A 25,977-nucleotide genomic window follows, 5' to 3' on the forward strand; every position below is an offset into this window, starting at 1 on the left:
AATTAAGAACAGCCGCTATAGCTCTGCTAGCTTAGCTGGTGAGCTGTGGGGATATTTTCTATACCAGGGTTTAGTTCTACACATGTTCCAACAGTTGTTTACCAGTGTTTGTTATTTTTACACTCCTGTTTGAAGGGTGTTTTACTGTTTTCAGTTGAAGTCTTTCCTAGATTCGCCTTGGCTATTCAGCAGACTGAATTGCAAGAGGGGAAGCTATCCTGATATACAAGTTTGTTCTCAGTTTCCACCTGCTGGTAGCAGTGAGGTATATAACCCATTCGTAAGGACTATACCAGTCTATAAGCTAACAGAAAGAAAATTAGCAGGTAAGAACCTAATTTCTCCATCATCTTGTAATGTAATCCAACCTTGAACTGATATGTAAAGGTGGAATAGAAAACCTGATTAACATAACTTAAAAAAAAATAATAATAATAATCAAGGACTAGGCTCCATGAGCTGATGGGCACAGCTCAGTTGGCGTATTCTTCTAGACGCAGGAGCCGAGATTTTGTGAACACCTGGACTCCATATTTGAACATTTTGTCTCCAGAGAGTCGGAGCCGTGTATAGAATAGACTTCAATTGTCTACAGCTAGTCATGTGTAAGCTCTGCTACCAGTCCGTGCATTGTTTTGGGTGAGGGGCAGGGAGGTTTGGGGGAGGGTTTCTGGGTTGGGTGACAGAAGTCATGATGTCATGGTGGGGGATATCCGAGTACAGTTCCCCCATGGTAGGTAGATTTTATTGTTAAATTGAAATGTGCCTGTGTGTTAGTCTGGTTGTATGTTTCATAATAAAAGATTTAAACTAAAAAAAACAAAAAACCACAAAACTTTTTATTTTTACTGAAATTCAGTCATATTTTGCAATAAAACCCTACATTAAACTGATATAATCCTACATCCTACTGATGTAATCCTTCATACAAAGAAGTGACTGCATTTAGATGCTGAAACAACAGTGATTTGCTGCACTTTAAATAAATTTCAACCTACATTCAATAAAAACACTTTTATTTATTTATTTTTAGAAAAAAAAACCAAATTGTAGATTACAAATGTGCTATAAAAAAAATTCAGCTTTGACCCGTAGATCCAAAACCACCTGCACCACGGTCCGTTTCATCCAAACCCTGAAGAGAAACAGTATTATAAATGTTAGTTTAAAGAAGGGTGGATAAAATCAATAAATTTTTTATTTAAATAAGCTGGGGTTCACTGAATCCCTTGAAGGCCCTGATTGCAGACTGTTCTGCAGCATGGCAGGAAACTCTCCAAGGCATACTGATTGAGAAGCATCGTACTTGAAACATCCTATTAATTAAATCAAACATGTCTTGCTAGAACACATTGATGAAACGGTTGCCTATGCACAATGCTGCTGCATGAAGGCGGAACAGATTATGAAGAAGCTGATTGTGCAGAAAAATATCCACATGACCAGGACAACCCTGAACAAGGAAGCACTGTACGGCCTGGGAACTTCCAGAGAAGTAGAGATCTCTACAAACTGTTCCTCTATGCTCAAGCCTCTATGCTGGTGGGAGGTATGTGTCTGGCAGCATACAGAGCCAAGAGGTAGAGTATGATGATCCACCAATATAGAAAAGTCACTGAGCTGGTCATATAGCTTAGTACTATACAGAAAATGTAGTTATGTTGGGAAGAATAAAAATCTGGTTAACCATGATTTTTTTTTTTTTTTACATTTTCTCACAAAGATCCTGCCTCAGAGAATATTTAAACTATATTTGCACTGATTTAGGAATCTAAACATGCTAGACTTGAGAAGTATTTGTTAAAACAGCTCACCCAGTTGTCAACCTGTGCTTGCACTTCCTGGGAAAAATCTCCTGTGGGTTTAGCAGACAGCTGCTGACTACAAGGTCTGACAATTCCCAAGGAAAGATTAGATTTCTTACCTCTGCTAATCTTCTGTCTTGTAAATTCCTCTGGAGGCTGAAGGTAGGGTAATCAATCACTATCAGCCTTGACTGCAGGGACTCACAATGAAATTGTAGCTTCTACCTCTAGTGGTGACATCCCTATATTTCTGCTAGAATACCAGTCAGTACCAAAGCCAGGCATATCTAGTACAAACAGAAAAGACAAGAACCAACAAGAGGGGCATGGGGACTCCCCGCTACATAGCAATTCTGCTCATGAGAAACAAAGGCAAAACAATTAGTGACATAAGGCTAAACTGCACATCAAATTGGAACAGTAACAATGAACAACAGGGTAACTTAGGATAAAGTACACCCAGCCTTAAGGACAGATGGGACCACCATCCAGGGACCCCTTTAACACCACAAACCTAACCTATAAGGAACAAGCATGGAATACCCAGCGAGGCTAGGCAAAAACAGAAAACCAGCTTACCAGTTACTGGCAGGCGACCTGCAAATTGGATAGAAATTATGGGCGGGTTGTTTAGCCTCCAGAGGAGATTTACAAGAAATATTAGCAGAGTTAAGAAACCTAATCTTTCATTCTTGTACAATTCCTCTGGAGACTGAATGGTAGGGACGTATCAGAGCAGTCCTAAAACATCGGGGGGGGGGGGGGGGGGAGGGGGGGGGCGATGAACCCGCAGCCAGGACTGAAGCCCCAAATTCTGTATCAAGCTAATCCGCCACATCAAGTCAGGAAAACGTAAACGCATGGAGAGGCCCAAGGGGCCACCCTACAAATCTCTTCCAAAGCAGACGAGACCGCCGAAAATATTTGCCCATGAGGAAGCCATTCTTCCATCAGAGCAAGTCAGCACCCCAAGGGGAGGCTTTTACCCCACTGCCACCCAAGCAGCACGGCTTCAAGAAGAGATAGTAACCTGGGAAATAGGCAGACCCTGACGCGCGGGGCCTGCCAAGATAAATGGTCAGGAAGACGGAAGACATTTGTGGTCTCCAGGATCTCAATGGAGATGTCACACAACCAGCGACTGCAAACCACGGCCCCTCTGACTTAGAGCCCGACTGAACAACAGCGGGCTACCGTACTTCCCGGTCGATGTGGACCGCGAAGACCACTCTTGGAAGAAAAGGCGGTACTATTCTCAAAATAACCGTGGACTCGGATACGGAGAAAAGGATCTCTGCACAGCAGAGCCTGAAGCTCAGATACTCTCCATGCAGAAGTGACCGCAACGAGGAAAATGGTCTTGATGGTAAGATCATTCAAAGAGATACAATCCAAGGGATCATAGGGCAGAAAAGCCAGCAAGTAAAGAACCAGATTCAGGTTCCATTTGGGACAAGGGAGGCCGCAGCCACCCTGCACAAGCAAGAAGTGGATAACATCCAGGAGAGATGCCAGAGAATCCTGGAGAGAAGAGGGACCCAAACAGGAAGGTCCTGCAATCTGAAAATGTAGAGAAGAGACACAAGACTCTTCCTGAGGCCAGCCCGCAGGAAGTCCAGAACACGCGCCACTGATGAGGCCAAAGGATCCACTTGAACCCCCATACACCAAGCCTGAAGACCCCTCCAGGCTTTCGCATAGGTTGACACAGTTGACTTCCTTTCCTCTGAAGGAGCACAGAGACAACCGCCAATGCATAGCCCCTACTACTACTATTTATTATTTCTATAGCGCTGAAAGGCGTACACAGTGCTGTACATTTTAACAAATGAAAAGAAAATCCAAAGGAAAAGTACATCCACGCCTCCAGGCTCAGCAAGGGACCCTTTGTACCCCCCTTTGACGGTTCCAAAATATATACAGGGGTGACCAATTCAGACCGTTAGTATTATAGAGTGACTAAAGTGGTCAATGAAACAAAATAAAGTCACTGCTGGATCATCAATGTAATTTGTACAAAAATGGATTTACACTTTAGGCACTCTGTTCCCCCCAAGGGCTAAATAGTGAGGTTGAGTGGAGGGCTTTTTTGTGAAAACGTGTAACTTCAGAATGTGCTTGTCCGTTCAGTTTCTGTTCGGGTTTAAGTTCCTTTTTGTCTGGTCTCATTATGCAGATTGTAGGACTTTATGTAACCTTATTTGTTAGTTGCATTTCATGCTGGTGAGCGAATGCAGCCTTTATTTGACATTTTTAGCATAATAGGTACATTTAAATTACGTAATATGATGATGCAATGTCATTCAGTAGCACGGGATAGTTACGTCTTATGTTCTGACGTAAAAGTCTCACCGGCATTTTATTAGCCTTAAATAGCGTCTGTACTGTGCTTGCTTGGTTCGAGACATTTAAGAGTGAACCAGGTTTTTCAATTCTATGGTGAGTGTGTTCATTCACTTTATAGCCATAAGTTAGTGTATTTAGTAGCTTATTGAGCTTTTAAAAGTTGTATACTACTTAACTATAAGGAATGGTTTTTTACTGTATCATGTTTTGCTTTCAGTGACTTCACCTCCAGCTTTAAATCTAGCTGTTTTGTCGGTTCCCTGACGCAGCAACGAAACGTGGCACGTCGGAACCAGTCACTAAGTTTAAGTCATCTCTTACCAATATAAATCTTATGGAAGCATTTACAGTGTTAGCATAGCTGTTAAGGCTAGCACTTTATTTATTGAAAGTTTCTTGGAGCCTTTTTTGAACACTGCAATGATTGGGTGGTGAAGCGGAGTAATCAGCCTTCATGTCTCTGAGCAGAGTTCTAAGTATAAAAGAAGTTTTTTGACTGTACAAATTACATTGATGATCCAGCAGCGACTTTATTTTGTTTCATTGACCCCTTTGACAGTTGGCATAGGCAACATCTGTCGCATTGCATGAGAAAACATGAATGGCCATCCGATGGAGACTGTCGAATCGCAACAAGGCCAGACAGATCGCTCAAATTTCCAGCCAATTGATAGACTACCTGCTCTCTAGCGCAGTCCACCAGCCTGGACCGTGACAGATCTACAAACTTCCCCCCCCAACCAAACAAACTCGCGTCCATTGTCAGTCACCTAATCCAATACTCATAGAGCAATGGTCTCAAACTCAAATCCGTTGCAGGGCCACATTTTGGATTTGTAGATACTTGGAGGGCCTCAGAATAAATAGTTAATGTCTTATTAAAGAAATTACAATTTTGCATGAGGTAAAACTCTTTAAAGTTTATAAATCTTTCCTTTTAGCTAAGTCTTAATAATAATATTGTCATTTATAGCTAAAGAGACATATGATCAAGAAACTGTTTGTTTTACTTTTATGATTATGATAAAAATACCGAAGGCCTCAAAATAGTACCTGGCGGACCACATGTAGCCCCTGGGCCGCGAGTTTGAGGCCACTGTCATAGAGGGAACTCTCTGACCAGAGTAACCAGGTTTAGCTACTCCACGCTGGACCTCCAAAGCGAGGTCTCGAGGGGGCTCTGAAACATTGTCCTGTCACTGGGGGCCTGGCATACTGGTGAAGGCACCAGTAGGGACGAAAATTTGCCCGTCCCAAACCCCTGTGCTGACAAGGTTTAGACCCAGGTAGCATTTTAGGCTCACGGTCCGGAACACTGGCCATGAGGTCATCCAAACCTTGACCAAACAAAAGCTAACCTTTAAAAGGCAACCTGCTCAGCGTAGCCTTAGAAGAGGAATCTCCTGCTCACTGGCGAATCCACAGTATTTGCTGGGCGGAGACTGAATAAGCTCCCCGCTTAGCAAAAACCCTCAATATGTCAGAGGGCATCTGCCAAATAATTCACCCCAGAGGACAACCTCCTCAGGGTCTTGGCGAAGCTTAGAGTGACACACTTGGGCCACAAAAGAAGTGGCCGCCGCAGCGGAATCAAAAAGACGCTCTCCTGTCCTGAACATCCTTCAGGACAACCCCTCCATCAGAGGGTAACGAAGTGCGTTTAGGGTACTGCGCCACAGCCGAAACTACTGTTGGCAGAGCCAGGGAGGTGAATTCCAGGCCCATGGAAAACAAATGCGCCATGTCCCTAGCACTTCTGAGAAAATCCTAGCCAAATCCTGATTGTCCAGAAAGGAAGCGGACAGCGGACGCTGATCTCTCATGAAGGAGCATACAGCCTGTTCCTGATGGTCTGAAAACAGGGCAGGAACCGTAGAACTCGGAAACAAGATCAGGCAAACGGTCAGTCTGAAATAGCATGCGCACAGCCGGGGCAGCCCTCAAGGACTGGAGACGCTGCAGAGGAACCTGCAACAGTAAAGGTACAGAGACCGAAGCAGAAGTGATGCTGGAAACCGCCCACCTGCTTCCCGATGTCCCAGCAAGCGAACACAGAGACATGCTGGAGCCAGAAGAGGCTTCACTTCTCTAGCTTCCATCCCTACAAACTCAAGTACAATCTCCCGGTTAGTCAGTTTCTTAGGGCTAGGAGGCTGTGTTCAGATTTATCCCACTTCCAGGGGGTTGCCACGGACATCACCCAGAGATTCCGGGCTCGGGGATACCCGGATAAGGCCATTCATAAGGCATATGTAAGGGCCCACTATGCCAATCGGGAATTGTTGCTTCAGGACAACCCCACAAGCAGGGATCAGGAGTTGGGAACCACCCGGATGGTGTGTGTGCTTCCTTTTTCCGATGCAGTTAGGAGTGTGGTTGGTTCCATTAGAGCACATTGGCCCATACTTAGAACTCTTAGGGGTCTGGAGGAATTCCCTCTAATAGCGTATACTAAGGGCACCACCATAGGACAATTGCTAAACCGTAGAAGGGATCTTAGCACTGAGCAAGCTGTTCACTCTCAGTGTTCCCATTGCCAGTGGTGTGACAAAACCCTGGCAGGGAGTGTTTGGCAGGACCCACACACCGGACGTTCCATCCGTGCCAGAGTCCACACCACATGTAAATCTAACTGGGTGGTCTATGTAATTGTTTGTCCGTGTCCCCTGGTATATGTGGGATACACCAAACGGCCGGTTCATTTAAGATTAAATGAACATAAATCCCGGATATCCACTGGGACGTTAACAGCTCCACTAGTTCCACACTGGCTGGATAAACAACACACTATAGATCAAATCAAATGGCGAATCATTGATGTGATTGACAGCCAGGAAGAGGAGGGGAATTTGGAAGCTAAGCTTAACTTTCTTGAACAGAGATGGATCTATCAACTAGATTCTGTGATACCCCACGGGCTCAATCTGGAGCCCGAGTGGCAATCTCTCTGGTGAGGTCTCACTGGGTCCCCACATCCCCAGCACGTTTTCAGCGTGTCTTAAGTATTGTAAGAGCAGGAGTATTTATTTGTGTTCAAGTAAGCCTAGCCTGGGACCATCGGTTTTGTGGTTACCACTGCATTCCCGAGCTGATTGGATGACATCAGCCCCAGCTGTGCATGTAGAGTATTTAAGGAGACACAATAGATGCCGTGGCCATCTTAGATCATTCATTCGGATGGCCACGTCGTATAGAGCACACACAGTTCTGAGGTAAGCCAATAGTTTAGTTGTTTTTGGTTGATGCAATGAATTTTAGTAAGCATTAAGCACTTAAGTTATGTTTTATTGTAGGGATTGTGCCCTGAGGAAACTCGAATAGGGTGAAACATGTTGGCAGTACTCTATCCCTCTTGGCTGAACCACCCAAAGATAAGTTCTAACTTTTATCAACTATTTATTGAATTAACACGAAAATATAGCATTGCACAAAAAAAACTTTAAAAAACTAAAGAGACCCGATGACGATAGGGGGCATAAAGCCAAATGCTATGAGACATAATTGAGCATCTTGTGGCACCTCTGAGGGCCTGAAGACTTTTGTTAATAACCAGTTGTAATATAGAAGATATTGTGGGGAGGGCTATAGTGTATCCCACCCCTTAGGTTGCAACAGTACGCATTCTTCTATAAATATTTTCCATCTATAAGCCTATATACTAATTCATTAGGAGCCAGAAGAGGAGCAGACCCCATCTGTTGCATTACATTCTGAGCAGAAAACAGTCATAGTCTTTTTACCCAGAAAATCCAGATATTATTATTATTATTAAGTTTCAAGTTTATTAGGATTTTATATACCGCCTATCAAGGTTATCTAAGTGGTTTTACAATCAGGTACTCAAGCATTTTCCCTATCTGTCCCGGTGGGCTCACAATCTATTTAACATACCTGGGGCTCTGGAAGAGTAAGTGACATGCCCAGGGTCACAAGGAGCAGCGCGGGGTTTGAACCCACAACCCCAGGGTGCTAAGGCTGTAGCTTCAACCACCGCGCTACACACTCCTCCAGACAAACACCGTTTTTACAAAAATCGGGGGAAAATATGCATTCTCGGCAAGTGCCGATCTGCGTGCCTCAGATTCAAAAGGTTCTCAGCAGAATTCTGACATTTCTCCCGGAGCAACGCTGGTGATTCACCAAAACACCCTCCGCACCCTTTTTAGGCATGCCAGACATTTCAGACTAGAGAGCTGTACGGGAACGGGGACGATGGGAATCCCGCAGGACCCGCGGGCTCCCCCTTTGGGTCACGGGGATCGCATGGGGACGCCCCCTAGGGTCGCGAGGATCCCGTGGGGATGCCCCTCGTGCTCTCGGGGGATCCCGCGGGGTTCAATGCGAGGCTCATCTGATTTTCCTACCTGCCCTGCTGCGAGGCTCGTCTTCCATTTCCTGCCTGCCCTGCTGCAGCACACAAAGCCAATTGGAAGTCTTCCCCGATGTCAGCACTGACGTCGGAGGGAGGGCTTAAGCAAAGCCCTCCCTTCCTCCGACATCAGCGCTAACATCGGGAAGACTTCCGGTCTGCTATATGCGGCAGGGTAGGTAGGGAAAAGACAATGGCGTACTAAAGGGGGGGGCGGTCCACCGCGGGTGCAGCCATGGGGGGGGGGAGTGTGCACAGCCAGTCAGGTCCCCTTACCTTTGTGGCGCTTCCCCCAACAGACCGACCGACAACAGGCCTGGCCGACAAACCTCCCTGCCCTGTAGCTGCGAATCTAAATTACCTTCTTACAGCAGCTTCAATACTCCAGCTGCTGTAAGAAGGTAATTTAGATTCGCGGCTACAGGGCAGGGAGGTTTGTCAGACCGGGCCTGTTCTGTTGTTGGTCAGGTGGGGAAGCGCCACAAAGGTAAGGGGCAGACAGGGAGAAAGGAAGGAAAGGTGGAGTGGAGAAGAAAAGACGCTTAAGGGAAATGGGTAAAACTGAGGGGGGAGAAGGACGCTGAAATGACATGGGAAAGACAGAGGGGGGGAGAAGGACGCTGAAAGGTCACGGAGAAGACAGAGGGGGGAGAAGGACGCTGAAAGGTCACGGAGAAGACAGAGGGGGGAGAAGGACGCTGAAAGGTCACGGAGATGACAGAGGGGGGAGAAGGACGCTGAAAGGTCACGGAGAAGACAGAGGGGGGGAGAAGGACGCTGAAAGGTCACGGAGAAGACAGAGGGGGAGAGAAGGACGCTGAAAGGTCACGGAGAAGACAGAGGGGGAGAAGGACGCTGAAAGGTCACGGAGAAGACAGAGGGGGAGAAGGACGCTGAAAGGTCACAGAGAAGACAGAGGGGGGGGGAGAAGGACACTGAAAGGTCACGGAGAAGACAGAGGGGGGGAGAAGGACGCTGAAAGGTCACAGAGAAGACAGAGGGGGGGGAGAAGGACGCTGAAAGGTCACAGAGAAGACAGAGGGGGGAGAAGGACGCTGAAAGGTGACGGAGAAGACAGAGGGGGGGAGAAGGACGCTGAAAGGTCACGGAGAAGACAGAGGGGGGGAGAAGGACGCTGAAAGGTCACGGAGAAGACAGAGGGGGGGAGAAGGACGCTGAAAGGTCACGAAGAAGACAGAGGGGGGGAGAAGGACGCTGAAAGGTCACGGAGAAGACAGAGGGGGGAGAAGGACGCTGAAAGGTCACGGAGAAGACAGAGGGGGGAGAAGAATGCTGAAAGGTCATGGAGAAGACAGAGGGGGGGAGAAGGATGCTGAAAGGAAATGGGGAAGAGAGAGTGGGGAGAAGACGCTGGCAGGGAAGAAAACTATGGGGGAGCGGAGGGAAGAAGATGGGTGCCAGACCAATTTGGAAGGGGGGAAAAAAGGGAGAGGCACAGTAACAGAGCAAATGGAAGACGCAGAGAAAAGAGAGACAGTGGATGGAAGGAATTGAATGAGAACATGAGGAAAACAGAAACCAGGCAACAAAGGTAGGAAAAAATTTCTTTTTTTTTAGGATAAAGTAGTATATTAGTTGTGTTGATAAAAAGACACACGTGCATACAGTGTACTCAAAGTGTTTGCGCTGCAAATAATAGTACTGGCAAGCTAGCTGATAAGCAAGCATGGAGATCTATTACCTCAGGAAGCTGGGAAAACTGGATTTTTTTCACATCTTCCGAATGCTTCACCTACCCATCAGTGACAATTCAGACCTCTGGAACAATTAGGGAAAGTACATAATTCAGTACCGATCATGCCTCCACGGAACCATGCAGCCTGCACTACCCCATAGTGGACGAACCCAGGTATACCGGAGCCCTGCTCTGTCCTGCAAGCCCTCCAGGGGGCTTACTGCAGTTTTACTAACAAGGCACACCCCAGAAGTAGACAATTTAAATATAAAAGTCTGATCTCCCGCCAAAGGATGTCCCCTCGGGGTAAATCCACAGCACTAGGGTAAGACCTGCGGCAAAGAACGAATGAAAGTGACTAAAAATTAAAAAGAAATCACAAGCGGAAGAGAAAAAGACCCCTACAGCTTCAGCTGCAGGAACTATATTGGAATTCTAGCAGAAGTACAGGGATGTCACCACTAGAGGGAGAAGCTATAATTTCATTGTGAGTCCCTGCAGCCAAGGCTGATAGTGATTGATTACCCTACCATTCAGTCTCCAGAGGAACTGTACAAGAATAATCTGTGGGTTTAGCAGACAGCTGCTGACTACAAGCTCTGACAATTCCCAATAGGCCTCACTGGCTTACATTCACATCACTAAACTTTAGTTTTCAGTTATGGTTGTGGCCAAAACCAAGCAATAAGTCTCAGCTGCAGTTCCAGTTTTGGCCAATAATGGTCCGACAGTTGCAGTAACAGTTTTGTTTTCAAATGAAGCTGAAAAAAAAGCAGTTTTGGTTGATTCTAGTGTTTTGTTTCATCTTTAGTGAAATGAATTACCAAGATGCTATACTTTTGTGACATGGAAAGTTTTATGACCCTCAAGAATCATATGCTCTCCAAGTGGGAAAGGATCTGGGACACATTCCTGTTGTATTGCTTTCCTGGACAGACTATTTTGAGGGGGGAGTGGGTTTCTCTTGAATGTTTCTTCTCATTGCTGGGTTTTTGTGCTTGCTGAGGGTTTATTACAAAACTGATTAGAAGTTATTGTATCTTTTCTCTTATTATCCAACCAAACTTAAAGGAGGTAGGGCTTTGTTTTCTCTTCCTTGTTTGTATTGTTGGTCATTTCGGTAAGTGTCTACTTTACTTATCAATTAACCATGTTACTGTATATCAGGGGTAGGGAACTCTGGTCCTCGAGAGCTATATTCCAGTCGGGTTTTCAGGATTTCCCCAATGAATATGCATGAGATCTATTTGCATGCACTGCTTTCAATGCATATTCATTGGGGAAATCCTGAAAATCCGACTGGAATATGGCTCTTGAGGACCAGAGTTCCCTACCCCTGCTGTATATGGTTCTTAAAAACTCCTAAAAAAATTTTTAAAAAGGTTTTCTATATAGGAGATAAAAGAATTGTGTATATAATATAAAAATAATTTTTAAAACCCAGTAAACATTTACTTTTATTTTTGGAAGAGCTCACTCCTATCTGGTCAGCAAAGTGAAGAAACAAAACTGAAGAGTTGAAGAGACTACTACATGGAGGAAGGTTCACACATACTCAGTATTTTACATTAAGTTCTGAGCTTTGGGAAAGTAGTTGTCTCATAATTGGATGTCAGCGACTTGCATGCCTGACTCAATCTTGCTCACAGACAGAAACTTTTGTACTGTGTAAATCTGTTTGTCACTTTGTCAATTGGAAGTTCCAAAAAGTGCTTTTAAGAACCACATCCGGGGGCGTGGCCATGCTGTAAGCAGGGAAAGCTGTGTTTTTCCTGAGCTCTGTAGCTCTCCCTTCCCTCTGCTTATTTTGAACTATTTTCTGCTTTGGTTCGCAACCTGATTTGGAGCGAGTGACCTTGCTTCCCTTTATGGACAAGTTTGTCCGAAAAAACGGAGCCGTTATGTCCACCAAAAGTGCTAAGAAGGACGGGACACGTGGGAAGGCCCAGGCTTCAGCAGAGGAAAAAATGGTAGGCGGGGCTGAGGACTCTGACCCTGTTACTGAACCGCTGGTGTCCAAAATCACAGCGGCAGTGGTCTCAGCATTGGGCACGAGATTAGACACGGTTACAGAGACCTTAGCGACTTTGTCCACGGCAGTGCATGCGTTTAACAGCAGAGTGACGGAGGTGGAACAGCGGGTGAGCTCAGCAGAGGACTCTCTGAATGCAGTGCAATGTGAGCTTGCCACGCTGCGCGCCCAGGTGTCTGCTTGCACAGACAAGATTGATGATCTGGAGAACCGTTCCCGTCGGAACAACTTGCGCCTCGTGGGCATACCTGAAGTGGTGCCTGATGCTACTTTGGCTACTGTCCTGGAGAAGTGGCTTTCGTCTGAGCTCTTGGATACAGCTGCTTTAGGCCCTGTGCGGATTGAGCGGGCCCACCGGCTGGGTAGGAAGGTAGATGGTGCTGCAAGACCGCGCAGTCATCCTGCGCCTGCTTAACTTTGCCATTAAAGACCAGATTATGAAATCTTACCGCAAGAAGAAAGATCTTACGTTCCAGAATCAGAGGATCCTTGTTTTCCAATATTATTCCATCAAGGTGGCGTCCCTCAGGAGAGGGTTCTCTCCTGTTTGCAAGAAGCTGATGGACAGGGATGTTCGTTTTACTCTACAGTTCCCGGCCAGGCTTCGTGTGCTTTACCAGGGACAGCCGCATGTGTTTGACACGTGTGAGGCGGCTCAGGCACAATTGCTACAGTGGTTCCCGTCCCCGGATGGCTTGGCCTGAGTTGCCCGGCGGACTGTGCCTGTGTGTTCTTTGTTTTCCGGCTCTTGCCCTCCTAATGCCTGGGAGTTTCTGTTTCACGGGTGGCATAAGGGGGACTGGAGACGTGTAGGGGACACGAGGCTGGCATCTTCATAGCCTGTGCATTCCTGGGCATGGAACATAGGTCTGCCTACTGTTACCCTGTACATTTGCTGTTCTGTTTCTGGTTTTTTCACTGTTCTGTTTTATTTGGTTCCTGGTATGCCAGGTTTACATATGTGGGGGGAGGGGGAGCTATTGGCATGGGGGCACCCTCGATCTGTTTGGCATAGTGGATGGTGATTTGACTCAGGGGGGGAATGGGTGGGGGGAGGGGAGAGGTTGGGAAGGTTGGGGGCAGGGGTCTGTGGGGGGGGGGGATGTGGATGTGTTTGATTCTTGGGTGAGTGAGTGTTTGTAGTGTGTCTGCTGGGGTGAGGGCTGGGCGCCCTGGCAGCAGTTTTTGTTTATTCTGCTTGCTAATCCTTTCCGCAGGGGCCCGTGAGAGCTAAGAGGGGACTTCGCTGTGTCTCATGGAATGTTTCCGGGATAAACTCCCCAGCTAAACGAGCAAAGATCCTTCAGTGTCTGGCCCGCCATCAGGCAGACATTGCTGGTTTACAGGAGACTAAACTCTCTTCGCTTGAGCATGCTAAACTCAAGCGTTCGTGGGTTGGTCAGTGTTATCATGCCTCCTCATCCAAAGCTAAGGCAGGGGTGGCTCTTCTTATTCATAAGTCTGTCCCTTTTACTATGACCAAGGTCATTTCTGACCCAGAGGGACGCTATGTGTTGGTTCAGGGTATGCTCCATCAACAGCGGGTACTCCTAGCCTCTGTCTATGCTCATAATGTGGCACAGCGTTCCTATTTCAAAAGGCTTTTGGGTACTCTTCTCCCTTTACAATCTCAGTTCTCTGCTCCTCTGGTTCTTTTGGGGGACTTTAATTCTGTACTTGACTCCAGTCTGGATTGTTCTGGGGGGTCTTCACGCACTTCTCCTAGATCTGATAATGGACTGCAGTCTTTTATACAAACCCTGGATCTGGTGGATGTGTGGCGTACTCTACATCCTGGGGACTGTGATTTCACTCATATTTCTAAGGTACATCACACATCTGCTAGGATTGACTATACTCTCCTTTCCCGTTCTTCTTTTCACTGTGTCTCTGGGGCGTCTATTGGAGCCTTGGCTATTTCGGACCATGCTCCGATATGGCTTGACCTGCTGCTGGGGGGGGGGGAATATAGATGGAGATTTCCTGCAGCAATTTATCATGACCCTGATTTCTCCTCCTTTTTGATCAAGTCCTGGAGAGATTTTGTTTCATTCAATGGGGAGCATGTGGAGGATGGGGACCTTTTTTGGAGTACAGCTAAGGCGGTGTTGCGGGGGGTCATTATAGAATATAGCTCCCGTAAGCGAAAGATTTTAGCTTCTAAGATTTTGGATTTGGAACGGAGGGTTAAAATCAGCCATCAGTTGTTTATTCGTTCTCCCACCACACAACATCGGCATGACTTCTATACTGCCCAGACGGCTTTCAATACCTTATTGCATGAGCGGGCGCGTAATTCTTTATTTTATTCCAAATATAAGTTTCATAGGTTTGGTAATAGGCCTGGCCGAATGCTTGCCAATTTGACTAAGGGTTGGAGAGGTCCTACTTTGATCTCTTCCCTGCGCTCTGCTCCGGGACAGCTTGTGATTCAGCAATCGCAGCTGGAGGCCCATTTTGTTCAATATTATCAAACACTATACACGGCAGAGGTCGTGGATAAGGCTCAGTTGATTGAGGACTTCCTTGATTCTCTGGCATTACCCATCTTGCCGGCTGCCGCTAGTGAGGTTTTGAACCTCCCTATTTCTCGGGAAGAGGTTCTAGGTGTTGTGAAGAGGCTTACCCTGGGTAAATCTCCAGGACCCGATGGGTTCAGTGGTGAATTTTTCAGGCTTCTTAGTGGCTGTATTGTGGACCCGCTTTGTCGCTATTTTAATCAGGCCATTGAACATGGCTCCTTTCCCAAGCTGGCTAATCAGGCTCTTATTACAGTTCTGCCTAAGCCGGGAAAGGACCATAGCCTGGTTGAGGCCTACCGCCCTATTTCCCTTATTAATGTGGACTTAAAAATACTGGCCAAATTGTTAGCGGACCGCCTGGCTCCTTATTTACCCACCTTGATACAGGAGATCAGGTCGGTTTTGTATCGGGCAGGCAGGCGGGACATAATGTACGCAAACTTTTGTTGGCTATGGCACATTGTGACTACCATCGAATTCCTTCTCTGGTCATTAGTTTTGACTCAGAGAAGGCATTTGATCGGGTCGAATGGGCCTTTCTTTTTCCGTTATTGGCTAGATATGGGATCTCGGGGTTCTTCATGCAGGCCTTCGAACCTTGTATTCCAACCCGGCGGCAGCGGTGCTAGTTAATGGTTGTCCCTCCTCAGTATTTCGACTGGAGAGGGGGACTAGGCAGGGTTGCCCGTTGTCCCCACTTTTATACATCTTGTTTTTGGAGCCTTTATTGATCCGGCTTCGGCATCATCCGGATCTCTCAGGGGTGGCGGTGGGCGGCTCGTCGATCCGCTACATGGCTTTTGCTGACGACATTATGGTTATCCTTACGGACCCGAAGAAGGCTCTAGGTCCTTTATTGGATCTCTTTCATAGTTTTGGGGAGCTCTCTGGATTGAAGCTTAATGTCTCTAAATTGGAGGCTATGGCTTTACATCTTGATATCGATGCGGTGTGGCCTCTTTTTCCACTGAGAGCGACACCTCTCCAGGTTAAATATTTAGGGGTCTATGTACCTTCAGCTCTTAATCAGTTGTATGAGGCTAATGTGGGGCCCTTACTTAAAAAAACGGTTGAGCTCCTACGTCTTTGGGGTGCACTCCCTCTCTCTTTGTCCGGGCATATCTATTTGTATAATATGATGCTGGTGCCTCGATGGTTGTATCTTCTACAGACCTTAGTTTAAGTTTCAAGTTTATTAGGATTTTATATACCGCCTATCAAGGTTATCTAAGCGGTTTTACAATCAGGTACTCAAGCATTTTCCCTCTCTGTCCCGGTGGGCTCACAATCTAACCTTACCCTTATGGCTGAAACGTAGGGATTTGGATGTTTGTATAAAGCGTTGCGGACCTTTTTGTGGGGTGGCAGAAGGCCTCTCCTACCACTTCATGTGTTAATGTTACCTCTCTCTATGGGTGGATTTGGTCTGCTTGATCTTCAGCTTTATAATTTGGCCTGTGGGCTGAGGGTTCTCCGTGATTGGTGTCTTGAAAGTTCGGTTGCCCTAAATTATCCACTAGAAAAGGATTTGTTGGGACCGGTGGCGGGGTTGAATGTCCTTCATGCTCCTTCTATCCGTTTGCCCCTGCCTATACGAACTCATGTTGTTTATATATGCGGTCGTTTGGAGTTTTTGAAGTTGATAAACGATCATCTCTTGGAAAAATGTGGTTACAATAGAGGTTTCACAGTGTGTAGCATCGGGTCTCCTGAAGCAGAATATTCGAAACGGGGCTGCGTTGAGACCCCTAAGAGCCTGTACAACCACGAACTTTAAAAAGCTTGCACAGATAAGTGTACAGTTTCCAATGAGCAAGAGTCTTTTTGTACAATATTTTTGAACAATTTTTTGTCAATTTACAAATCATTTAAACTGTTCATAATTTTACCAGTGGCCAGAAAGTGAAGTTCTATAAAGTAAAATGCAATGACTGGACGGTAAACTCTTGTCCCAAGGGAAGGTATCCACCTCCCCTTCAGAGTTTCACTTCTCTGAGCGTTTTTAGGAGTCATTTGCTCTCTCCCCACTGGTATATAGTACTATTATAGTCAGTCTCTCACTTATTATTTCATTCAATTTACTGACTAGTATTCACATACGAGTCCCTGTATGTTTTTCTAACGAAGTTGCCCTGGATTGGTGGCATGGACTGCTGCTACTATTTGGGTTTTTGCCAGGTACTTGTGACTTGGATTGGACCTGTGACAGGATAGATGGACCATTTGTTTGACTCAGTAAGGCTATTTTTATGTTCTCTATAGATCTGTAACAAGGAAATCCAGGAAATCTGATCTAAATACATGAATTATGTTTATTAGCATTTATATACCGCTCTTTGTTACAACATCAGTGTGGTGCACATCAATTTAATAGATGCGACCATCAACTTAAATTGTTTGCAAAGCCATCCTACAGCATTATCAAGTTGCAAACATCTTTTTAACTTACTTCAAGTTCTTCAAGTTCTGGATAGCAGATGCGCTCACAGATCAGTTGTGCAACTCTGTCACCTCTTTTAACTTAAAAAATAAAATGTCAAAATGTCAAAATTAAGGAACATGAAGGTAGCTTTATAAATTGTGATAAATATGCCTTAAACTTTAGTTAAATTATCAATAAATTTGCATGCCAATATTGTCAACCATCAATACTTTGAAAATGGGAACATAAATGGCTGTGCAGAATTCCTAGTGCATGCTAGGAATTGGCTGGATGGGAACATCTGGAAGGAGTAGAAATGCAGTGGGCAAAACTGAAAGGAATTATTGTAAGGTCGACAGAACTTTTTGTGAGGCAAGTAAAAGTAAGAGGAAAAGAAGGCCGCTTTGGTTCTCAAAAGTGGTAACTGAGAAGGTAAGGAATAAGAGGTTAGCTTTCATAAACTACAAAAGATTGCATAAAGAGGAAGACAGGCAAAAATATCTGGAAAAAAGTTGAGAGGCTGGTTGAGTAGTCAAGAAAGCAAAGATGCAAATGGAAGAAAACAGCTGACAGTTAAAAGGGGAGACAAGACTTTTTTAGATACATCAGTGATAAGAAGAAGTGCAAAAGTGGTATTGTGAGACTCAAAGGTGAAGGGGAGAAATATGTAGAAGCTGATAAAGAAATGGCTGAATTAATTAACAAATATTTCTGTTCTGTGTTCACTGCTGAAGTGCCGGGAACAGGACCGCAGAACACAAACAGGAAGTTTGAAACTTTGTTCCCTTTGCAGATAGAACAGGTCTGCAGTCCATGGTCACCTCGGCCAGTCTGGTGCTACTAGTATCACTAGCTCCTGGTACACCATGATCCTGCACAGAAGTCAGTCTATCATGGGCCATGGAGGGAAGGCATAAAAACCTGCCTTTGCACCAGGGCATCCTGGCCTTCGCTTCCTGACTCATATCTTTGACTGAAGAGCCGAACTGCCTTCTTGTTGGCTGCTGATGTCATCAGATCAAATGTTGGGTGCTCCCACCGATTCAAAATACAGGTGAAGGCTTCCTGAGACAGTGACCACTCCCCAATATCCAGGGTCTTCTGGTTGAGGAAATCTGCTTGCACATTGTCCACTTTTGCCACATGTGCTCCTCTGCCCATCAAAACAGTATCTGGGCTTCCAAGCATAGAGCAACATTTTTGGTGCCTCCCTGGTGATTGGCATAGGCTACTGACATTGCATTGTCTGAAAAAAAAAAAAAAAAAAAAGTACTGCTTTGTTCTGCAATACACTCCCAAACTCTTGAAGTGCCAGGCAATTGGCTCATAGTACCAAGAGATTGATCAACCACTTCCTCTAGGAAGGGGACCAGTGCCCTTGAACTGGATGCCTCTTGCAATGTGCACCCCAGCTGTATAGGCTGGCGTCTGTTGTCAGAGTCATCCATAAAGAGATACAAAGGGGAATGCCTCTGGTGAAAGATTGGGGGTTCCAACCACCAGGCTAGACTGTGACAAGCTTCCGCTGTCCAAGGCAGCTACTGGTGAAGTACATCCCTCTGCAGGCACTAATGCTGCCCGATTCAGGGAAAAAAATTTCGATTCAGCCCATTGAATCGATTTTTCGATTTGATTTTCCTGGCCAATTGGGTGTTTTGTTGTTTTTTTTTTTTTCAAACATCTTGGTGGGTTTTTATAGCCTCTTCACCCCCTTTGCCTTCTCCTAACCACACTGGCGCTGTGGTGTAAACAAAATTAACAAACAAAAAAGACTTTTACTCTCTCTGTTAAATCCTAGCTCACGTTTGCGGTCTATCACCAGCTCTAGCAGGATACATGTTTCAAATCTGATATATTGTAATCACAAAACAGAAAATAAAATTATTTTTTCTACCTTTTGTTGTCTGGTCATTATTCAAATCTTGTTGGTCCCAGGCTCAGGTTGTCTTCTGCTAACTTGCTTGCCAGGGTCTCTTTCTTTCTTCTTTCTCCGTGCTAACCATCCATCTGCCATCTCTGTCCTCCCCTTCCGTTTCCCTTCCCTCCGCCTGAGGTCTGGCATCTTTCCTTTTTTTCGTCTCCATCAACAGATCCACCTTTTCTCAACTACCCTTTCATCCAGCATCTCTCCCTCCTTCCCCACCACCTCAGGGTCCACCATATCTCCCTTTCTTTTCATAACTACCCTCCTATCCCCCCCTCCACACCATCCCTTGTGTCCAACTTCTCTCCCTTTCTGTTCCTTCCATCCCTAAATCCCATTGTCCATCTCTCTCTCTCTCCTCTGTTTTTAGACCCACTATTTCTTCCCCCCCAAGACCGTCATATGCATGTCTCTTTGAACCCCCCTCTTCATGTACTTCTACACCAGGGCCCCCCCTGAAGGCCTGCCTGTTCCCCTTGAAGGCCTGTCCCCCCCTGCCCAGGCTACTCCACATACCCTGCCCCGCCCACATTTACCCATTTTCTTATTTACTTCTTTCCCCCTTCTTGCTTCTCTACTTCTACTCTTCACTGTTTTTTCTTTCCCTTTCTCCCAGACATTTTTCTCTGCTCACTCCATCCCTCTCTCCAAATACTCTTTATCCTCTTTCCAACCCTATATTTCTCTTCCTGTCTCCTTTCTCATTACCATCCTTTGTTCAGTACTTTTTCATTTCTTCATAGCCTATTCCTATTGGCTCTTCACTCCTTGCCTCCTTCCCCTCAGCTCTCCTTTCAGGCTGACTGAGGCTGCCTACACTTACTCTTTTTTTTTTTTTAAATCATGCAGCAGTTTGATGGCAGCAGAAGAATTGCTGTGCTGCTGCGAGTCCAGTCTCATGGCAAGAGTTGCAAGATCCTTCCTTCCTCACCCCGAAGCCTGCCTGCCTTCCCCCAAGCTGACCTGCCACCGATTCTGCCTCCCGCCACTCGCCTCCCGCCACTCACCCCCCCCCACCCCCGCTGCAACTCTAAAAGGCTAGGTGCGTGCAGCGATTGCACCCGCCGGTCCATAAGCTTTCCTCCGACATCAATTCTGACGGAGAGAAGGCTTATGGGCCGGCAGCATGCAATCGCTGCACGCGCCTGGCTCTTTTGGAGCAGCAGCAGTGAGTGGAATTAAATTGAACCAGCGGGCGGGCCGCAAGCAGATGGTGCTTGCCTGCACCGTGGCCCAACAACAGCAGCATTATCTATCGAGGGAAGAAGATATACACAGAACTACCACTGCCGCCTGCAGTCATCGTACCAGTGCATCAGACCCACCATTTAATCCGGCCCTGGATGCATGGGAGGCTAGGGGGGGAAGCCGGATACCAGCACTTCCCGACTGATCCTCGCCCTCTAAAGCAGGAGTGGCAGCGGACGGCCAGCAAGAGGCAGCGCTGCCGCTCCTGTTTTGGGGGGTAAGGGGGGAGGGGCAGTCAGCGAATCGGGAGGCCGATTTTTTTTAATCGATTCGAATCGATTCAGTGAATCGATTTGAATCGTGAATCGGGCAGTACTAGCAGGCACCATTGGGAGAGGAGCACGTCCTGGAGCAGACACAAGTGGACTCTTGCCCAGGAGACTACATCCATGGTCACAACTATTGATCCCAGTACCTGCAAATAACAGGATGTCAGAACAAACTCATGCTCAAACTCCCGTATCTGATGCAGAAGCTTCTCTCTGTGGGCTTCTTGGAGGAACACTATTTTCCCTTGTGTCAAACTGGACTCCCAGATACTCTGAGATTTTTATCAGCTCCAGTTGGATTTTCTGAAAGTGGACCACCCAGCCCAGCTTCTGTAGCAGTTGAATCACTCTGTGAACCACTAGTTTGCCTTTGGATTAGTACTGGGCTCTTATCAGCCAATCATCCAGATTCTTTCTGTGCTCTGGGAAAATAGGAATGTGCAGATAGGCCTCCGTCAAATCCAGGAACATTGAAAGTCCCCTTTTACTACTGATGCAATCACCGATCTCATCGTCTCCATTTGGAAACATGGTATTTTGAGGGCCGCATTCAATGCTTTGAGGCCCAGAATTGGTGTCCAGTCTTTTAAGCCTATCTTGGACACTATGAAGTACATAGAATATTTGCCGGAACCAGAGTCTTCCTTTAATACGAGCTCTATGGCTTTGCACTGCTGCTCCAACTTTGGCCACTTTATCCGGCCTCCCAGCCGGAGAGTCTAGAAAAAAGTCCGGAAGGGGACAAAAGAACTCTAGTGTGTACCTGCCCCCCCCCCCCCAATATAGTGTCCAGAACCCATTTCGTTCCAGTTGTCCTCAGACTGAACTTTCTCGTTTTGCATATGGCAATGTTGCTGGGTAATTGCGTTCTTGGAATAGAGTGTCTGTCGTACTAGAATGTTTCATGCACGTGCTATCCTAGCTGCAACCTGAAGGGGAGACTGAGAAGGAAAAAGGATCTAGCAAGTGAAGGGTCACTGTTCACAGGAATCCTTGCATAAAAATGTTTTTAAGGGTAGATTTAGCCTAAGGATTTCTCTAATCAGAAATAAGAAGGCAGTGTATTCCAAAAGGAAGGAGCTGTCACTGAGAAAATAATACTTCAAATAGATTCATAAGTAATCCGTCTATAGAGACTGGAACCAGCAGCAAATTTTGTAGTGTTTGGTCTAAATAACTATGTGGACATCCCCTCAGCTCTTAATTCTATCTCAGAGGAGATCAAGGAAAATAAATCTAACACAAAAGTGTAGTTAAATATTCAAGGCCTTGGAAGAGTTTATCATCCTTTAATGAATAGGAAATCAGAAGGCTCTCCGAATTACAAGTGACTGGCTATTTTATTGGGATGACGACATCATCAATTAATTCATTATTAAACAAACGTAGTTGGTACATCTTCCAATTACAATCCATTTACAAATTGCAGTGTTCTCCCCAGGGCCTTTCAGCCGGGCGCTATGCCCGGCTAATTTAGATGACCGCCCGGCTGTCATCTATCACAAATCCTGCTGCTGCCGCCGCCGCTCAACATAAAAAAAAAACAAACAACACATCTCTCACCGGCTTGGAGACGCGAACTCAGTGATTTGTATTTATTGGAGACGCGGCAGTGATTTGCCGTCCCGTGCTTATAAATCGGCAGTGATTTGTATTTATTTCACATGCAGCTGTCTTAGCCCGTAGCAAACTCATGCTTCGGGGCTCTAAGGTGTGCGTGCCGGATTCCCTTCTCTTCCCTCCGAAACCGGAAGTTACGTCCCCGGGGTAGGGGGGAAGAAGAGAAGGGAAGCCTGCACACACACCTTGGAGCACAGAAGCATGAGTTCGCTACGGGCTAAGGCAGCTGCCTGTGAAATAAATACAAATCACTGCCGATTTATAAGCACGGGACGGCACATCAGAAGCCGATCTGAAGGGCAGTCCTCAGGTTGCCTCCAGTTTTGCTCGGGAGGGTTACTGAGCTATTTTGCTGTTTCTTTAACCAGACTCTGTCCTCTGATTGGATATGTTTCCCTGTCTCCAGAAAGCAGAATAATCCTGCTGCGTTGAGTGTAAACAACACCTCCCACAAAGCTGCTGATAATGCCTCTGCTCGTCAGATCAGATGGTGTGGTTGCAGTGAGTATGGGACTCCTCTGGGAGAAAAAAAAAGTGTCAAGTTCCCTTCAGTTCCGGCAAGCAGGGTGATCAAGACCACATGGGGGGTTTCTGCCTCGGGAAAGTTTAGTTTTTGGTTTCTTGGATTGTTACTCAGTTTGTAACCTCATTTTTTTCTTGAGGGAGCAGAATCCGAGTTGTGCCTCTGCCACTTGAATTTCCTGGTGAAGGTAGGGTCAGTTGCTCTGATCTTTCCTAAGTCACAGCAAATGCCCATTGACCCCCAAAAGAGGCAGGACGGTAATTCATTATTAATCAGTTGTATGCCATCTATGGGTAGCAAAGAGAGTTTTCTCACTGGGTTCCAGTGCTATTTGCTATTTGAACTGCAGTGCTTAACGTGTGCAGCTCAGAAAAGAGGTGGTTTTTTTGTGGGTTTAGAAAAAAAAAAAAAAAAAATCCTATCCCTTACAATACAGGGAAAAAATCTTGGCAAATCAACAGATGAGAGCTGCTACTTGAAGCTCCTACGATGGTATGATTTTGAAGTGCAGGGATTTTCATGCTGTGCATTGTGCACAGATGTTGGTATGATGAGTTAATGATCACGCAAACGGGGCTATGTGCACGGCTGCTGTTTCCAAGTCCTGCAAGAAGGTAGAGTTGTAGTTCCATGACAGAAATCGAGTTTTCTCTGGGCTATTTTCAAAACTTCAGGCCAATGAAAAGTGCTTTCTCTTTGATAACTAGTACACCACATCTATCCTGAAACTAAGAGCACTGAGCACTTTCTCTTTGAAAAAGTCATCCAAGAAAATAAGTATTCCCATAGATTTAAACCTTCCTTTTCTGGAAACAGCATCTGGGTAAATAGTTTAAAAAATTGCTCTCAATGCATAGACTTTCCTTCCTAAGTTTGAGGACTGGGTAAAATAAGGATTGCCTGGATCCCACAGACCTCGCACATCTTTGTGGCATGGGGTCTGCAGGGCATTTTAACACCCGCAGACCTTGGTTCCCACTCACCCTTGAGGTAAGCAAATTTTTAAGGATGTGAGGTAGAGATCCGCGAGTTTATGGGGCCTGCAAGATCCTTGTTTTACCCAGTCCACTAGGCATGTCATGCACAAAATACATATTTTTTTGTGGTGTTTTGGGGGACACGAGTGACTAATTATACTTTTCTTGGGTCTCTTTTTGGTATTAAACAAAGTTGTTCCTTAAGGATCTTTTTCCTGTACATGTTCTTGCCCTAGATGGAAACATCAGGGATGGACTGTCATAGGAAAGGAAGGGCAAAGAGGGTGGACAGTAGATGGAAGGGGTAGAGAGCGAGAGGGCAGAGGCTGGGTGGAAGGGGCAAAGAGAGATGATAGATGTTGCATGGAATTGAGTGAGGACAAACGCTGAATAGAAAGAAGAGAGTGAAGAGAAGATGATTAAAGCAGAAACGACAAAAGGTAGAAAAAATTTTTTTGTTGCTTTACGTAGAATCAAGTAGTATTGTAACTATTGATTAAAGTTTATACATAGGAAATGGAAATAAAGCAGTTTTTTGGGACTAAACCCCTTTCCTCATGTCAGGACAGGATACCATAACAGCTTTATACTGTACAGCCTTGAAGAAAGATTTGGCCTCTGAAAGCTAATTGAAAAATGGATTAGCCCAATAAAAAAGTATTTTCTTATTTCTCATTATTTGTTTTATTTCTATTTGTTAATTTGTAAAGTGGTGATTGTTATATATCAGTTTTTTCAAATTTACATCTACTGTCTTTATATTTTGCACAGTAATAGGGGACATGTGTCACTGTTTCTGTGGTGTTGCGTGACTCATGGATTACTACTAAAAATATCTTTTTTTATATAGAGGAGGGTTTAAAAAAAATGATCAGCACTGGCTGTCATATATACTAGGTACGCCACAGGATTTAATAACCCTATTCTTACTTTACTGTTGACATAGGCGTTGTCCCCCCACTACCACCACAACCACTATAAATAATTAAATTAAAGTTGTATTAACATCAAGCAGCTTGCAAATAACATTATAAGCAAATAAAAATAAATATTATTAATACATTGCTAATTATTAATTGCATCTTTACCTAAACTGCTTTTTCCTAGCTTTCACTTTGATCTTAATCTGCTACTTTATTATTTTGCTGTAGTGCAATCACACAGGTCTCCTTCAAGGCTCAGTAACACCTTTCCATAAATTATGTGGAACAGGTATGGAAGTGGGGATTGCATCTATTTCATATCCTCAGTGAGACCTCAGGAAGGAACCTAGTGATCAAAACATTATTAGAGGTGCTGTAGAGCTGTTTCTTGTATGACTGGATGAGCTATATTTATCTTATTTTATAAGGTGGAGAATGTGATTGATGAGTTCTAAATACTAACAATAAGATTTTGTAAGTCAATCTATGGACTACAGGGAGCCAGTGTGCATATTTCAGAAGTGGGGTCACATAATCAAATTTCTATGCCCCTGCAATCAGCTTTATTGAAGTATTCTGATTTAGTTGAAGGCGCTGGAGATCTTTACATCTAATGCCTTGGTAAATGGCACTGCAGTAGTCCAATTGGCTTATCACTAGTGAATGGACCAGAGTATTACATGCAGAAGGGTAAAGAAATGCCATGAGTGAACACATCACGCGACGTTTTAAAAAGCAGTGTTATACAACTGAGGAAGTGACTGAAAAGTTAGTTTGCAAGTAACAGAGTATAAGAGTAGAGGATAAAGGGATAGACAATTCTTTGGGATCACTGTTCAAAAAAAAAAAAAAGTATTGGATTTATTAGGATTGAGATGTAAATGACCGACATGTAACCTTTATGTTATCTTGATCAAATTTTGGTTAATGCTATGAATCTGTGAAGTAGTAGTGGAATCAAGCAGATGAAGTTATATGTTATCAGTAAACATTTATATCCTTCTTTCTCCACCCCCTTCCAAGCCCCCAAAGAATATTCTTACCTTTAAAACTTTCCTTTCCAAAATTAAAAAGTACAACTGCAACATTCCCTCTATAGTCTTCATCAATAACTCCAGCTATCAAATACAGCAAAACAAAAATCACTCAGTCTCACCACTAAATAACATAACTTAGAGATTTAGAAAAATTTTTAATGTTCAGAATCTTGATCATATTTTTAATAATATCCTTCTACAAAAGGAAAGCAAAACAATAAAGTGTTTGTTGAACCACCCCCCCTCAAAAAAAAAAAAAAAAAG

The 25,977-nt window shown here is 45.1% G+C and overlaps 1 protein-coding gene across 3 annotated transcripts in view; it reads right to left on the bottom strand.

The window, feature by feature from the left end:
* Positions 1–975: 975 nt before the first annotated feature.
* The window catches only part of DUT (deoxyuridine triphosphatase), a 71,613-nt gene continuing 46,611 nt past the window's right edge, over positions 976–25,977 (bottom strand). For all 3 annotated transcript variants that reach the window (XM_033919531.1, XM_033919530.1, XM_033919533.1), the window contains 3 exons: positions 25,720–25,794; positions 17,220–17,290; positions 976–1,135 (listed from right to left, as the gene is read on the bottom strand). In XM_033919531.1, coding sequence (XP_033775422.1) covers positions 1,079–1,135; positions 17,220–17,290; positions 25,720–25,794 — 203 coding nt within the window. In that variant the 3' untranslated portion in view covers positions 976–1,078. The remainder of the gene's footprint in view (positions 1,136–17,219; positions 17,291–25,719; positions 25,795–25,977) is intronic.

The sequence above is a fragment of the Geotrypetes seraphini genome, chromosome 14, assembly GCF_902459505.1.
Source record: "Geotrypetes seraphini chromosome 14, aGeoSer1.1, whole genome shotgun sequence".
Lineage (NCBI taxonomy): Eukaryota > Metazoa > Chordata > Amphibia > Gymnophiona > Dermophiidae > Geotrypetes > Geotrypetes seraphini.